Below are 17262 nucleotides of genomic sequence, written 5' to 3'. Positions count from 1 at the left end.
TGGACAACTTGCAGTCAAGACCCTCTACTGGTAACAGACAAATTAATTTTAACAGAATTTAACTGAGCAAAGAATGATTTGCAAATTGATCACCCCTCCCGACAACCAGAATATGTTCAGCGGGATTCCAGTACCGCCATGTAGTTGGAGAGGATTTATGGACAGAAAAGGGAAAGTGACTTACAGAAAACGGAAGTGAGGTACAGAAACAGCTAAGTTGGTTACAGCTCAGTGATTTCCTTATTTTGAACATGGTTTGAACCGTTGGCCACCTGTGATTGGTACAAGAGCAGGTTACAGTCTATTTACACACCCAGTTTAGGTTACAGTTCACTATGTACGGAGAAACCTTTAGACCAAACTTTAAATGTGTAAGGAGGCAGCTTTAGGCTGAACTGAATTTAACAAGGTGCTGCTTTTCTGGCCCCCCTCCCTCACCTAGTACAAGTTGTCAGAAATTGTTCTTCACACAAAACTTCAGTAACTTAGCATAAGATATGTTCATTTCTTTCTTTGTTTTGCAATTGTACTGTTTTACATTTACATAATACCTCCTTGTTTTCAAGGGGCTTTTTTCGTTTTAAGGTTCCAGTGGGTAACTTACTTTCCCAAGAGTCTTTACCAAAAGCTTCCAATCATGTAGCGCTGGGCTTCAAATCCATATTCCTGACTTCTAGCTCAAACTTCTTTTTTTTTTTTTTTATGAGGCAGAGTCTCGCTCTGTCACCCATGCTGGAGTGCAGTGACGCGATCTCGTCTCACTGCAAGCTCCGCCTCCCGGGTTCACGTCATTCTCCTGCCTCAGCCTCCTGAGTAGCTGGGACTACAGGCACCCGGCTAATCTTTTTGTATTTTTAGTAGAGACGGAGTTTCATCCTGTTAGCCAGGATGGTCTCCATCTCCTGACCTCGTCATCTGTCCACCTTGGCCTCCCAAAGTGCTGGGATTACAGGTGTGAGCTACCGTGCCCGGCTAGATCAAACTTCTTATCCCTAGACTGCTGCTATCTCTGCAGAATAAAAGATCCAAGTAGTTTTAAATATTTGGAACCTTTTAAATTCACTCCTTAAAAACCCCTTGTAAAAAGCTAAGTTTTCTTCATAACTCAAGTGAGGCACTCTTCAAGAAAGGCCAATGCAAAATCATAGTCTCTTATGTTTGCAATTTACATAGTGCTTTCCAGTCTATTCTTCTCAAATGTTCCTCACTACGGTCCTTACCCTTCGGGAACAGTTTGTCTCTCTTATTTACCAAAGGCATTAGGTTGCATTATTGGTAAAATCAGTCCGAGTACCAAGAGTGTCTACCTTAAAAATCCCACTGGTGCAGGCAAAGCCTGGATTCTCTCCCAGTGTCTTGCAATATTTTCTGGCTCTGTTTTCTCCATTTAGGACACTGGGGGAGTAAACACTAGAGATTTACTTTATTTCCTGCAGGTACAGAAAGAAAGCTGACCCCTCAGTGGTAACTACCAGTATTCCTCTATTACTGCCCCACCTCCCAAAAAAGTGTGAGAATTGGAGAGACACTTTCTTGGCATCTAGTTGGATTTCTAAATGTATTTTCTGAGAAACATATAGAAAATGGTTGTTAGACATAGTTGAAAATAGTCAAGTTAGTAGTAAATAAGCTGAGGGCTGGCCTGAGAACCTATCTACCATTTATAACATTTTCTATGGGAAGCTGAGTTATGAGCAACTGAAAATAAACGAACATGAGCTGCATCCCATTTGTACATCAGAGCCAGCCTTTGGTGAGAGGAATAAATGAGATAAAATGAGAAAGCACAGTTTCACAGATTGTTTGCCTCAGAGCGCTGTTAAATGATGGAATAGATTCCTCATATTCAATGCCTACTTCTTTAACCATTGATTTGAAGTGCTTCAAAAAAAGAACCAATACATACTCAGCAGGATTGGGAGTAATTTATTGTGATTGTCTTTGTTCAGCTTTGAAAACTAAGGCATTGATATTAAGACTAAAGAGAAATTACATAGAGCTGGTGTGATTGAAAAAAGTTTGGCTCTTTCGAGTGATTTTTTTGTTTTTAATGCCAGAGAGTTAAGCTTTAAAAGCACGCTTCATTGAATCCCATCCAAGCCTCCTAGGACAGGGCTGGGGGACCTTTTTTCTATTGAGGGCCAGTGACCCACAAAGAAAAATACTAATCAAGGGCCATGTACAAAAAGCAACTTAATTTAGGTGCTTCCTTAGAAAACCATAAAGCATTGAATTCACCTGCTTTTTAAATTAAGAACAAGGAATTCTCAACAAGTACAACAAATAAAAAAAAAACCCTTCAGTTTCATATTATGCACCATTTAAGAGGTGGGGTGGGGTCAGAGAGAACTACATGGGTAGAGTGAAAAGAGAGTGGAAAGCAGACAGGAGAGTCTTGAGGGACTAGAAGCGATACATGAAGAAGAAACTATATGTCAAGAGTCATGGAAGCAGGAGATTGAATTAGGGAAATATGGGAGAGAAATGCCAGTTGTAGATCATAATCTACTATTCGCTAAGGTAGTAGACTAATGGTCAACTGCTATAACCAGCTGTTCCACAGCTGGAATTCAGAAGCCTTTCTAGCAACAATTCTTAAGGAAGGGTCAGAATCACCTAGAGCCCTTGTTAAAAAGTACAAGTGTCCAATGCTACCCCCACAGTGGCTGTCTACCTGTCCCATCTTTATTCTGTTGTCCTCGTGTTCAGCTCTCTCAGCCTAAAGGAAAATTTGTGGCATCTTTCTTCAATGAGAAGAATATAAGATCACCGGGCTTAGAAAGGAAATCTCCAGAAAGAAAAGATTTCTCACTCAGACACAGCATTTTAGAAGCAGTCTCAAACACATAAGACAGAATGCCTTTCAAATAATATGCATGCCCTAGCTTTCAAAATAAACCATTTTGGGTGCTTAAAGTAGAAATATTCAAGTTAAAAAAAAAAACTGAATTAGTTGCTCGAGTCTTCAAAGATTTTTTACCAGAATATGGAGCTATAATTTCATTTTCAAATGTACCCAGACTTGTCCTCCTTTTCCTCCCTGTGCTTCTCATTAGCACTAACTAGTTATGGCACTGAATCCTCAGTAGCCCAAGTATGTCTTGGGGTTTAATTCACAAGTATGTCTTGGACTACGTGTGTCACAGGGCTTTTGGAAAGAATGTCAAATTACATTTTCAAGTAATGCTTTTTAGAAATGCAGACAGGATAAGTGGTGCATTCAGAGCTATATGGCCCAAAGTGCGAACTTTGCACTGAGGGGCAGATGACTTTGCCAACAGAAACATTAGCCAAGTATCTACCCTGTTGTTGTCCTTTACATAAGGCAAGCCTTTCACCATTAGACAAAATCTTCCCGGAAAGATCTCTCTGAGATGAAAGTGCACTATTTTTTTTCTTTTTAAAATTAGGTATTGCAGGCCAGGCACGGTGGCTCATTCTTGTAATCCCAGTACTTTAGGAGGCCGAGGCGGGCGGATCACCTGAGGTCAGGAGTTTGAGACCAGCCTGGCCAACATGGTGAAACCCTGTCTCTACTAAAAATACAAAAATTAGCCGGGCATGGTGGCACATGCCTGTAATCCCAGTTACTTGGGAGGCGGAGGCACGAGAATCCCTTGAACCCAGGAGGCGGAGGTTGCAGTGAGCTGAGATCACGACACTGTACTCCAGCCTGGGCAGTAGACTGAGATTCTGTCTCAGAAAGGAAAGAAAGAAAGAAAGAGAGAAAGAGAGAGAGAGAGAGAGAGAGAGAGAGAGAGGGAGGGAGGGAGGGAGGGAGGGAGGGAGGGAGGGAGGAAGGAAAGAAAGAAGGAAAGAGGGAAGGAAAGGGGCACCAAAACAAAGTCATGCCCCAGTGTTCCAGTATCAACAAGTCTGGATAAGGTTCTGCTTGAAGGTCACTGGTGGAGATGAGATGGGTGGAGTGCCTGGGCCACTCTGGGCCTTTAATGTGTGCCAGTGTAAATGGTGCCATCCACTCGGACCAGGTTACTAGGAAAACTTTTATTGCTGCTACCCGTTTTTGAAGGGTATATCCTTAGTATAAATTTCCTGTGGGTGAGTTTAAGCCTGTCAACATCTAGCACTTTCTTCAACAGAGAAAATTATTATTTCCTGCTGTCTCTTGGTATTTTCTTGCTTTGAGGTGTATGTGTGTGTGTGCGCATGTGTTTGTGCATGTACCCATGTACATTGGGGGCAGGGAAAAAAGATGGGTACTTTTCTGTGAACTTAGAAACCTATTTTGATAGGATCCAGTAAGTGACCCTTATGTGTGAACCCTGTTGACATTAGGTGAGCATAGTTTATTTTCCAAACTCACAAGTTATTTTGCCTTAAAAATTCATCCATACCACAATGGAATCTTTGCAGGTGCTTGAAAAAACAGCCTATCCTATAATGAATTTTAGCTTATAACAATCTTTAAAAATTTTATTGAAAGTCTTTATTATAAAGTAATTCATTTGAACCATCCTCTGTGGGTTCTCATTCTGAGCAATCCAATTCATTTTCTAGAGGGGGTATGAGTGTAATATGTATTATTTAATATAGCGACAGCACTGTACTATTTGGGGGCCTTCATATTGTTTTATGTGTTAAGACTGTAATGGAGGGAACCCTTACCTCAACCCTGAAACCAGGAGACAGCTGAATCTTTCTTTGTTAATTATGTGTCCCAGTACCAAAGGCCTGCTGTGAACTTGTTAAGCCAGTGAAGAGGGAGTTTTGTTTTTGGTTGTAACAAAGGTGTTTCCATAAAACCAAGCCGTAGCAACCCCTCTTCTGTCACTAACAAGATCTAAGATATTCTGCAGTCTCACAGCTCTAAACTTGATTACACAACCTTTTTTTTTTTTTTTTTTTCCTTTTTTTACTGTTAGAATTATCTGTTGACCACGGTTTTCAGAAATGCCAAAAGAAACTTTTAGCAGTTTCTGGATGAGGAAGTTATTTGAAGATTGTTGCCCTTTCTGCCTTCCTTACATTGTCCTTTAATGCTGCATACTCCCCTTTTTTGGGGGCAGTAACATTCTCCTTACTTTTTAATTGCCAGGAAGGAAGAATGATCGGGAACATATATGATTATATAATTATTTGCATATGTGCAGTAGACAATCTAGTGTTAGTCAAATAAATTGCCAGCTCAATTTTATCTGAAATACCCTGCTACCCTAAAGCTGCTTTGATATCTCTATTAGGCGAAGCCCTATTTCCTGTAAGTACACATGGCCAAGAAACAGCAATGACCAGCTCATGGACCATTTCGTTTTCCATGATTAGTGTTGTTTGAATGATTAGCTTTTAATTCCCCATCACTTTGTTGATTGGACACACTTACCATTGACAGGTTCATATGTCTTCAATATACTCATTCCTGAGTTCCTCAGATCACCTCTCTCTTCGGACCCGTTTTGACTTACATAGAACACGGACAGCAATAGCAGAAGGAACAGTGAAAGTCAATCCTTGTAAACGTGTACAAAATTATACCACACCAATTAATATTGGAGAGACTGAAGTGATAGTAGCTAGTGGGGTTTATTTTTGAGTGGCATTGCATCTTGTGGTCATTATGAGGGAAGAGACATTGTCTCTTCAAAGCACAATTTTTGTTCTGTGACGGAGAACAAGGGGGGAACTCTGGGGCGTATAGAAAAAAACCCTGCCTAAACCTCACCTTCAAACTGCAAGCGAAATGCAGTTGCTATAAGTGGGGGAAATACTTCGTGGGTTGGGTTGCTGTGGAGTGATGTCTTTGACATTTCCCTTGACTCTTGGGGCTGCATCACTACATAAAGGCGTTTATTGGAAGTTGTTGGTCTGTACTGGGATGATGCTACATATACAGAATCATAGGGTAGATATAGTCTCTGACATCTGCACAGAATACATTGGATTAAAAAAAATCTGAAACTTAAGAATTGAGGATTACCATTACCCCTTTGTGATTTATCATAGGCTCAGATCATCCAGCATAAACCCCTATAGTTTCCTCTTTGCTGACAACCCTTGAAATGCACAAATCCCTTTGTTTCCCCACAGTATAACTATTGCACATATATTTGCTCAGTTTTTGTCTGTTGTCACATATTTTATAAATCATTCGTCATTAAGGACAATCTCTCTTGGAGTGTAAACTCCCAAATCTGGAAAAACTGTGTCTCGTTTGCATGACTTCTGCAGTATTTAGCATAGAATATGAGAATCTCTGGGAATTTATAAAAGAGACTTTAGTTGACATGGAATACTATATTGTTTATTGACCACACCAATTTTCCTGTGGTTTAGCCATCTCTCTGATTGGAAAGTTCTTTTGCTTTTTGGAGAGGGCTTTATTTATTTTCTCAAAAAGGGAATGAATATTTTTAGGCTTCCTGGAACTTGTTAGGTACACATAATGCCTGGGCCTTTGCAGGAACCTCACAGGTTGAAATGAACCTAAATCAAACCCTTCCCTCTTAGACTTGATGAATGATGATAGACATTGACTGTCCTACTTTTTATCTTGCAGGTGATCATTTGAAGATCTGTCCCCAGGGTTCTACCTGCTGCTCTCAAGAGATGGAGGAGAAGTACAGCCTGCAAAGTAAAGATGATTTCAAAAGTGTGGTCAGCGAACAGTGCAATCATTTGCAGGCTGTCTTTGCTTCACGTTACAAGAAGTTTGATGGTATGTTATTCAAGTCATATGTAAGAGCCGGCAGTTAAGTCTGTACTGTAGCTTTTTCACAGCTCCTCTGCTCCCTCAGTGCTTAAGTTTTCTCCCAAGATGTTGTCCTTGTTGGATACCAGAGACGAGTTAGCCCCGTAGCTTTATGGCTAGAACACTTCCGGATGCACTGGAATCTGTATGGTAGGCATTATGGAAATATGGTCACAAGGAGCCAAAAAATAGATTAGTTTAACTTAAATGCTTTCATTTATTTTCTTGGATGAACACAGAATAGTGTTATTGACGCAAATCCCTTTTTAGAAAAAAATACCTCCTAATAAAAAGCAGGCATCTGAAAACTGTCTTAGTCAAAATAGAGAGAATTTACAGATGCTAGACTTCAAATTAAATTTCAAAATGGATCCCCAAAGACAACTAGAATTCCTAAAAGTTTTGCAGAACACGGACAGGATTAAAGTTCTTGAGTTTCCATGCAGCAGAGACCCAAAAGTAGCTATTTTACTATAGTCTTCATTAAGCTGGGCTCCATCCAGCCTCACATTAACTGAAGCTCTTGCATAGTCTTTCCATGTAAAAGCCACAACAGAACCCATTCTAATCACCTGTGCCAGACATGACTTCTCACAGGCACACTTTCTCTTAATATTGAAGAAATAGCCAATATGAGCCAATTGAGAGTGTACTTTGGTCCTATCTGAACAATGGCACAGATAACAGACTTTAAAAAATAGAATATGGAGTCCAAAACACCTCAGGATTCTTTTCCCTGAAGATTGTTATGAAGTAGATTTAGTTTTAAGAGGAATGATTTCCTTTGTGCCTGTTTTAAAGGCCATTCTAATTACATAGTACCTTTGAAGCATGCTTTTCTTGACATTATGTGTGGTGAAGAAGTACAAGACAAATTTTCTAGATATGAAATGTCTTTGAATATTTCTGCAAAGGGCTTGTTACCATGGTGAGAAAGTTAGACTAAATTAGATTTGATATAGCTGATAAGGCAGTCCTCAGTTAAAGAACAGGTTGTATTTCAAATGTTGGCTTTGAGATTTGTTATTTCAAACTTATAGCCAATTTAATAAGTGTTAGGTTCCCAGGTGAGACCACAAAAGCATATTTAATCTATAATGTAGTTGAACTAAAACACTGTCTATGTAGTATGCCATTGATCCTACCCATTTTTTCAAACACACTATGTGGAAAATTGTATCTTAGTTCTATTACCTTTCCCTGGATGAATGGGAACAATTTATATATCTATATATCCTTCTTATTACCCACATCCCTCTACATATATGCTGTAGCTGTTAAGAATATTTAACAGTATGTTAATACCACATGAAAATGGGTGTTACTGGCAAAATCTATCATTAGACCTCCCCTGTCTCTCCTGATCACTGAATTATTATTATTGAAAATAATGGTGTTTTCTTCACTATGACATTTCTCATTCAAGATAATAACCTAAGTCTTTTCTTTTACTTTGGGGAGAAAACTTAGATAATTAAATGGTCATCTTTGAAAACTTAAGATGTTGATATTTAAAAATCACCACTTAGGGGCTTCATAATGGAATTTAGAAGGAAAAAAAAAAATCTGCTCTTTAGAAATGACTCTCCTGTTGGCAGCACAATGTAGTGGAGATAGAGTTGTTTCTAAGTTCCAAGGCCTTCTACTCCAAGCCACCTCATTTCTTGTTAGACTTCTGTCTTCCTGGCAGGGAGCCCACAGTCATTGCCTATGGGCCTGCTGGTTTAGCTATTCTTTTCCCTTCTCGCTCCCCATGGTTTTATAGCACTACTATGATTCCAATGTGTAAGTTTTTTTTGTTTTGTTTTGCTTTCTTTTTTCTTCTTAAACCATACAGAGAAACTTTATCTGTAAGTGTTAACATGTGTTTTTTAAAAAGGATAGAAAAACAGTTTTTCTTGCTCTTCCCTACCAGGCTTCACATTCAATAAATATGTTAACACTATGCCTTGATCAGTTTCAAAACTTTAATGATTATGAAACTCCAGTGTTTTTTTCTGACTTCAAATTAAAATATGGCATAGGCTGGGCACGGTGGCTCATGTCTGTAATCCCAGCACTTTAGGAGGCCACGGTGGGCAGATTGCTTAAGCCCAGGAGTTCGAGAGCAGCCTGAGCAACATGACGAAACCCTGTCTCTACTAAAAATACGAAACTTAGCCAGGAGTGGTGGTGTGTGCCTATGGTCCCAGCTATTTGGGAGGTTGAGGTGAGAGGAACACTTGAGCCTGGGAGTTCAAGGCTGCAGTGAGCCAAGATCATGCCACTGCACTCCAGCCTAGGCAACAGAACAAGACCCTGTCTCAAAACAAATAAATGAAATAATATAACAAAATACAGCATAGACAATAAAGTTAGGGAACATAGATACAAGTGTTTTTTAAATAGGTAGTAGCTGAAATGTATTTGATCTAGAGATCAGTATACTGGAATGCTGGAATACTGGAATGCCAGAATACTTTGCACATTTTCTCCATGTTAGGTTACAGAAACAATGAGATACTTTTATAAAAATCTTAGTTGACTGGTACTAATAGTTGACTATGAATATGCAAATCATAGTCCCCTTGTGGGTGCTGCATTGATTAATTTTTTTGTTTGTTTGTTTTGAGATGGAGCCTTGCTCTGTTGCCCAGGCTGGAGTGCAGTGGCACAATCTTGGCTCACTGCAACCTCCACCTCCTGGGTTCAAGTGATTCTCCTGTCTCAGCCTCCCAAGTAGCTGGGATTACAGGCACACACCACCACACCCAGCTAATTTTTGTATTTTTAATAGAGACGTGGTTTCACCATGTTGGCCAGGCTAGTCTCGAACTCCTGACCTCAGGTGATCCGCCCACCTCAGCCTCCCAAAGCGCTGGGATTACAGGCGTGAGCCACCACGCCTGCCGATGATTGACTAATTTTTAAGACTGTCAATTAGGACTTGCCAGTAATTCTCAAGGCCTGCCAATCCAAGGGCATTGATTAACAGGCTGCCTATAGGATATGTCTTGATTTTCAGAAATTCAAGGGTAGATGCTTTGGTCAAAGAATTATCCAAACTATTATAATAGCTAAACCCTGGCTCTTTGGTGTGAATTGAAGAGAGAAATTTGGGCAGACTAAAAAGTTGGTGGTAGGGAACCAAGATGGAGCAGTGAAGTTGCACTGAGACAGCTGGGGACATATAGTAAGGAAATAGTAAAAGGACACATGGAAATATTCTGGGTCAGGCAACTTCAAGGGAGTACCTTTTGTCATCTGCAAGCTTATAGTGTAAATTCAAAGTGGTGACCTTGACCCCAGAGAACTTTGTCTACCATCAAAACCTGTCTATGTCTATGAGATACTACTTCTTTCTAAGGTAGAAATAATTACTTTTAAAGTAATTATTAAAAAAGAAAAAACTTTCCAACAAAAAAAAAGTTTGGGGGCTTGTAGAGAGTTAGCCTTCTGTTACCGGAAATAATTCCATTATCCCAGTTTTCCATCATTCTTCCTCAGTTGACCCTGGTCAGGGTTATAGTTGCCAGCTCTGGCATTTTTGGAGTCATTGGATTTGAGAGATGAGTCCCTTCTCCAGGTCCCTTACCTCTAAGGCCCTTTTTTTGTTCTGTACTTTTAATTTTCTATCGTTTGTACATCTCAAGAGACTACACTCTATATCAGTTTTTAAGATATAAACATGTGTGTGTGTTTGGATTTGGGTGAAGTACAAGAGAAAACTTCCTCCGCCTCAAAAATTATCACATTTCTTATATTTTAAATACATATAACTGAGTTTAAAGATTGGTCTCTATGTTTTTGTATGCTGTCATTTTTCAAACCCACTTTATAACTTAGGGTGTTTAATACCAGAAATCTGCTATCTGCTGGAGACAGAGCCAGATTGTGGTAGTGACAGAGCTAGGTGCTCCCCCTCTTGGCCAATTCTGGGAATTTTTTGATAGTAGAGCTGCTAATTAACTTAGCTGAATTAGTCATCTCATGAATATGCTAATCACATACTTAATTCAGGAGGGAGTTAGGGAAAATTGCTTGGCAAAGGGAATAGAAATAGAAGTGGGGCATAATCCGTGTTTTGGGACTACAGCATGAAGACCCATCCCCAAATGCCTGGCATTTTGTGAGAAAATAGTTTTTAAAAGAAGCATAGTTAAAAACCCAAATAGGTTAAGGTGATTACAGCTGCCACGTTAAATGTATTTCTGAATTACCTAGTAAAAATGATGTTATAATTATGAAGTAATATCATTGCTATATAACTGCCTGTATCAAACTGTAGATATTTTGCATGTTTGAAGAACTAAGGAAATGCATGTTGTCTGATGCTAGTCTATTGGGAAAACTCCTTTGTCATTTTTAGAGCAAATTTAGCAACTTTGGATGGGAGGCAGTGCACAGTGAATTATCATCCTAGTTCTGCAGTGAATCCACTGTGACTGTGACCTGGGGCAATTAATTGAGTCTCAGTTTTCCCATCCATAAAATGAGGGGGTTGAGCTAGATGCTCTCTAAAACCCTTTCAATTCTACCAATTCTGTGAATCTTTTAAACATGTGACTAGACCAGCTGCTTTAGTGAAAGGCCTTACAAGATGTTAATTAGCCGTCTGTATGGTACCCTCTATTTTCCCTCTATCATTTTTTAACTCTCAGCTACTTTCACCAGGTCTTTGAAAAACCCTCCCATGAGCCTGAAGCTTGTTAACTTGAATAATAGTAGAAATTTTCTGAATTAGCTTAAAACGCACATAAAAGAAATAATTGTCTGTCCCATCTATCTGCATGGGCCAAGTGTAAACCAAGCAGCTACCCTTCCCTTAAGCCCTAAGGCCCCTTGTTTCCTATCACTTCACAGAGGCAGGGCACGAAGCACTCTTCAGACTTAGCAGAATCTGCGTTTTAATCACTAACTGCAAATTTTCTGTAGTTCATATTAGCCATTAACCAGTGCAGAGGCTCAGTGAGTGGGAGGCATTAGAATTTATATGCCCGTGAAAGGCATATCTCAGTGGAAGTGAGCTGTCTGCTAACCTTAAAAGACAAATATGTCCAGCTAAGCTTCATGGCCATTAACTAAGCTGAAATTTCTGTAATTTTCCTGACCCCTGACCTTAACTATTTTCTACCTATATAGATAGATTATTATCATTTATATGGCCACAGTTACTTACTAAAGATCCCCTGAGAGGGTTTTAAATTGGAAAAAGTCTAAAACATCCTTAAAGTAAGTGTGTCATAGATATGCATAGCATAACATACAACACTGATTGGTTTTTAATCCTCACCTCACATTTCATTAAGACATTAAAAAAAATCATTGCTTTCTAAAACCTCTGCTACAGTACAGTGGGCAACATTTCGTAGGCCGAGTAGCCTCAAAAGTACAGAGAAAGACACGAGGCCTTCTGGCCTTCTTGCAAATGCAGTGTTTCTTCCAGATTATGCCAGTGGTCTTCGATTTAGTTCGAAAGCACTGCTACTCTTTCCTTTATGATTCTATTTTCTTTTCCTTCCATATGAAAGAGACTAAAAAGCCAGCCACTTTTGCTAATTCTTTTATAATCTCTCTGTGAAACTTGACCAGAATGAGCCACTGCAAGCTTACTGTAATCAAATCAAAAGCTCAGACAAAATACACACATTTCTCTATTGACAAAGGTTTTCTGCCTTTTGAGTTGTTATCTGAAGTGTGACCAATTGTGGCTGTAGCATTGGCTGTCTCATCGGATTGAAAATGCATGTGTAGCTTCTACAGAGCCCGAAGTACTTTAACTTTGGGTCTTCTCCTATTAGCTTTGACTTCTTCAGAAGGCATGACATCAGCAAGAAGCAATGGATCTGTCTGGAGGGAAGTAAATACATAGAGGAGCTTCAAATGAACTGCTTGTATCAACTCTGTTGGTTCATTACTCTTTGGGCCTGGGAGTTTGGAATGTTATTCATCACTGCCTGCTCTGCTTCTGTATGTCTGTCTATCCAGGCAAAGAACAGGGGTTAGTTGATCTAGCACTGACTCCAGCTGATTGACTGAGAGAATTCCCTATCCAGACAGGCTTCAGCCCTTTCTTGTTCGTTGTCCACACCCATCTTCATCACCCTCTCTCTTGAAAGAATTAGCAGAGCAATGGAAACTCTTGTAATAAATATGACTCTAACAGCAAGGATGGTACATGGACACAACCTTTCTGCAGATAGATTTGGCAATGTGTCAGCAGTTTTGAATATGTTCATACTCATTGATTTAGTAATTCCACTTCTGGGTGTGTATCCCAAGGAAAGAAAGATCTGCATAAACACTTATGTACAATGTTAATAGGATGTTCATCACAGCATTATTTCTAGGAGTAGGAAATTGGAAATAAGCCTGCATGCCCCACAGTGATTACATTATTCTCCGTCCATGTGGTGTCATTGTTTGCAGTCATTAAAAATGATGCTTCTGCTGGGCGCAGTGGCTAACGCCTGTCATCCTAGCAGTTTGGGAGGCCAAATTGGGTGGATCACTTGAGATCAGGAGTTTGAGACCAGCCTGGCCAACATGGTGAAACCCCATCTCTACTAAAATACAAAAATTAGCCAGGCGTTGTGGTGCACGCCTGTAATCCTAGCTACTCGGGAGGCTGAGTCAGAAGACTCACTTGAACCAGAGAGGTGGAGGTTGCAGTGAGTTGAGATCGCACTACTGCACTCCAGCCTGGGTGACAGAGCAAGACTCTGTCTCGAAAAAAAAAAAAAATGATGCTTCTGAAGAAGTTTCAAATACATAGAAAATACAAACCATATAGTGTTACATAAGAACGCGGTGCAAATACATTTTGATTTCAACCATGTAACATGTATTTTCAAGGGAAAAGGTAGGACGGAAATTTGATAAGCCATTTTCACTGTCTTTTAACAGTGGGGATTATATTTGTATTTTCTTCATACCTATCCGTATTTTTCAAGTTGCTATAATGAGGAATACTTTTTAGGAAAAAAATTACATATTTCTTTATGAAAAAATATGGAAACTGCTTTGGTGAAGTTTTAAAATAATGTTTTTCTTTTTATTAAGTATTACAGTGAAATTTGGAAAAGTAGAAAAATACATCAAATCCTCCAGTGGTTAAATAGAATGAAGGGAATAAAGGGAAATAAAGTTACTTTTGAAAGCATGAAGGTATGTCACTTTTCTGATTATAAAATGTCACTGAAATATCTGAGGGAACAAAATCAAGAAAGAAAGAATGAAAAAAATTATCCTTGATCCCCAGCACCCAACCATCACTCTTGGGTGATTTACCTCATCTTTTTGTGTACCTAGATAATACATATACATACATGCATATTGGTATCATAATGATTTGCTATTTCATGTTCTGATTTTTTTTTTTCTTTGAGACAGAGTCTCACTGTGTTGGCCAGGCTGGAGTGCAGTGGCTCGATCTCAGCTCACTTCAACCCCTGTCTCCCAGGTTCAAGTGATTCTCACACCCCAGCCTCCCAAGTAGCTGGGATTACAGGCGCATGCCACCACACCTGGCTAATTTTTGTATTTTTAGTAGAGACAGAGTTTCACCATATCGGTCAGGCTGGTTTCGAACTCCTGACCTCAAGTGATCTGCCCACCTTGGCCTCTCAAAGTGCTTGGATTACAGGCGTGAGCCACTGTGCCTGGCCTGATTTTTCTCTTGACATTAGATTATTAATAGATAGACTCTATTATGAGATGTGTTTTGAAGCTATATGGTACCTCTCTGACTGATCCACATAGAGTTGAGAACATGGAACACTTGCAATGGCTCCTCCAGCTCCCTAGCTTACTTACACATGCCTGAAACCTTCTCTGGGCATTTCTGAATGCACAGAACTCTGGGCATGCTAAAGCCAATTGCCTAGCTGGTACTGAGAATGCCCTTAGTAGAAATGGAATGATGCCCAGCAGAAGGGACCTTACAATACTGAGCCTGTGTCCCCGGCCATATTAGCCAAAGATGAGGGCCATCAGTAAACATTGTATTTATTCCCTTGGAGCCTTAGCATTCAAAATGTGTTCACGAATAAAAGCAACCTTGGGAAGAAAGGCTGATCTTATTTTGGCAGAATCCTCTAGTACTCTGTGATATGCTAATAGCTCCTAATAAGAGCTACAGCTGGTGATTGGCCTGTCCACCAAGGAGCAGCCTGGTTTTTTGTTTTGTTTTGTTTTGTTTTGTTTTTTCCTTAGAGTTAGGGTCTCACTCTGTTGCCCAGGCTGGAGTGCAGTGGTGTAATCATAGCTCACTGCAGCCTTGAACTCTTGGGCTTAAGCGATTCTCCCACCTCAGCCTCCCTAGTAGCTACGACTACAGGCATGCAGCACCATGACTTGGTAAGTTTTTAAATTTTTGTAGAGATGGGGTCTCACTTTTCAGGGTGGTCTAAAACTCCTAGCTTCAAGCAGTCCTCCCATCTTGGCCTCCTAAAGTGTTGGGATTACAGGCATGAGCTGCTGCACCTGGCCAAGGAGCAGCATATTGATTTGCTATCAGTTGATAAACGTAAGTTGAGTATATGATCTTTTGGTACACCATGCCTTAGCAGGCACTCTTGAGGAGTGAGATTATGCCATGCTTGAGAAAAAATGCCTGTTTAAAAAACAAAAAAAATTATGCAGACTTTATCAAAAAAGCAAAACAGGAGGAGATAGTGATAAACCCAAGTTTCAGGTTGTCAGTAAAATACTTGCTACTTTTCCTTTTTTCCCTTACATTCTTAGATGCTTATGTTTGCTGTTCTTCATTAATTACTTGATCTTAGGTGAAAGAGTCGATGGGTGTAACTCTTTAAATTTTCTTAGAAGTTTGAAAGGCATGATTTGTAGCATTTACAAGGAGGCTTCTTTTTTCAGCACTTTTGTTGATCTAGTAACTTAATGTTTGCATGCCACACCAGGGGTATGAAGTACAGCATTTATAGTAAGAGAAAAATCAATCCTTATATGTAAAAGGCAGCTTCCTAATAATGTAAATACCAGGTGGTAATTTATAGCACCAAAAAAAAAAAAAAATGATCAAATAAAAAGGGCCCCAATCTCTTAAGGTTATGGGTTAATTCTAGAATGCATTCTAGTTCATTAATCAATAGCCAGTTGATTGTTTATAAAGGAGTAACTAATGTGGCATTTAGTAGCAGAACTGGAGGTTCTTTGGCCTATTTCAAGAATTTTGAATGTTTGTTTGATGTAAGACAAGTAGCTGGGGATAGAAGTTCCAGAAGTACATGATGTTCTTCTCTTTTTTAAAAGACAGGATATTTACATAGAAAACTTTTATATGGAAAATTTTTGCCTTTTCACTCTAGTTTTTCCCATGTTAAATTGGTACTACTTGCATTTAGAATGATTATATTTTAGAACTGGAAAGTACTTACACTTCCCTAGCTCAATCCTTATACCAAGTGGACTTCTGGCAAAGAAGGTAGTATGCAAATGAAATACATGGGTGGAGGGTGTTGACCTGCTGATTAATTCTTATTTTTTATATATATGTGGTGCGTGTGTTATTCTCTTGTTTAATATAATGTAAACTCTCTTCTCAAGGGTGAGGTTTCCCCATTCCCTATTTTTCACCCAGCAGTCACTCCCACCTTCATAGATATCTGGGACATTTCACAACCTTTGAAGGTAGAACCATTAAGCATTTCCCTTAGGATAAACAGTTCCCAATTTTATAAGGCCTTGGGTCTTCTTAGAAGACCTCCAGCAGCTTTGGCTTCATTTATGTACCCTCAGATAGATAATGTTTGACTCCACTAGGAAAAATAAAAACCAGTCTTTAAAGATTTTTTTAAATGATTGTAGATACAAAGAAACTCTAAGAGTGACAACACTGTTATCTCACATATTAGTAATAACGTTTATTTGTTGAGCATCTACTTTATGCCAAGCATTATCTATATGAGGTGAGTGATAATAGCCCCATTTTATGGATGGGATAAAAGAGGCTCAGAGAGATTAGTCCTTTTCCCCGAGCAGGGTCATAGAGTCCCTGAGTGAGAGATCTCCTGTTTTTTCCCACTGTGTCCTCCTGCTTTAGATTCATAGCGTGTTACAGTGTTTATTTCCATCCCTGTGTTGAGTGGCCATTCATGAGTTCAAGGAGTAGCAGCTGCTTTATCTTTAGAATGTATATACTTAAGCCTTCAAACTGAAAATTGAAGGGGAAATAAACCCTGATCACAGACGCTATATTTCAAATCCTTGCAAACCACCACCTCTCAAACTTTCTTTCAGACACCAGTAGCTTTACTTAAAACAGATTCCCTGAGCAACATTTTTACATGAATACAAGCAATTGCTGCACAGATCTAACTTCCAATTTGCTTGGCTTTTGATCGTTGTGGAATCCTGGTTTACATTGCTCTTGGCTGGTTCTCTCTTAGTCACCAAGTGTATTGTAATTAGTTTCAGGCATAATGATTATGAGCAATGATTGCTAGGTGTCTAGGGCCTGTACAGCTCTTCTTCAGCAGTTAAGATCTGACCCTGATTCTGAGTTCTGAGAATAATTGAAAAAAAAAAAATGGAGATGAACATTGCAGTGATTACTG

General features: G+C 39.4%; 1 protein-coding gene across 1 annotated transcript in view; it reads left to right on the top strand.

Moving 5' to 3' along the window:
• Window positions 1-17262, top strand: part of GPC4 (glypican 4) — a 119532-nt gene that overhangs the window by 73859 nt on the left and 28411 nt on the right. Inside the window, exon 2 of the mRNA XM_050777322.1 lies at window positions 6515-6673. Coding sequence (XP_050633279.1) covers window positions 6515-6673 — 159 coding nt within the window. The remainder of the gene's footprint in view (window positions 1-6514; window positions 6674-17262) is intronic.

Source organism: Macaca thibetana, chromosome X (genome assembly GCF_024542745.1).
Source record: "Macaca thibetana thibetana isolate TM-01 chromosome X, ASM2454274v1, whole genome shotgun sequence".
NCBI lineage: Eukaryota > Metazoa > Chordata > Mammalia > Primates > Cercopithecidae > Macaca > Macaca thibetana.
The sequence above is the reverse complement of the archived record's forward strand: the minus strand, read 5'-3'. Positions and strand labels throughout refer to the sequence as shown.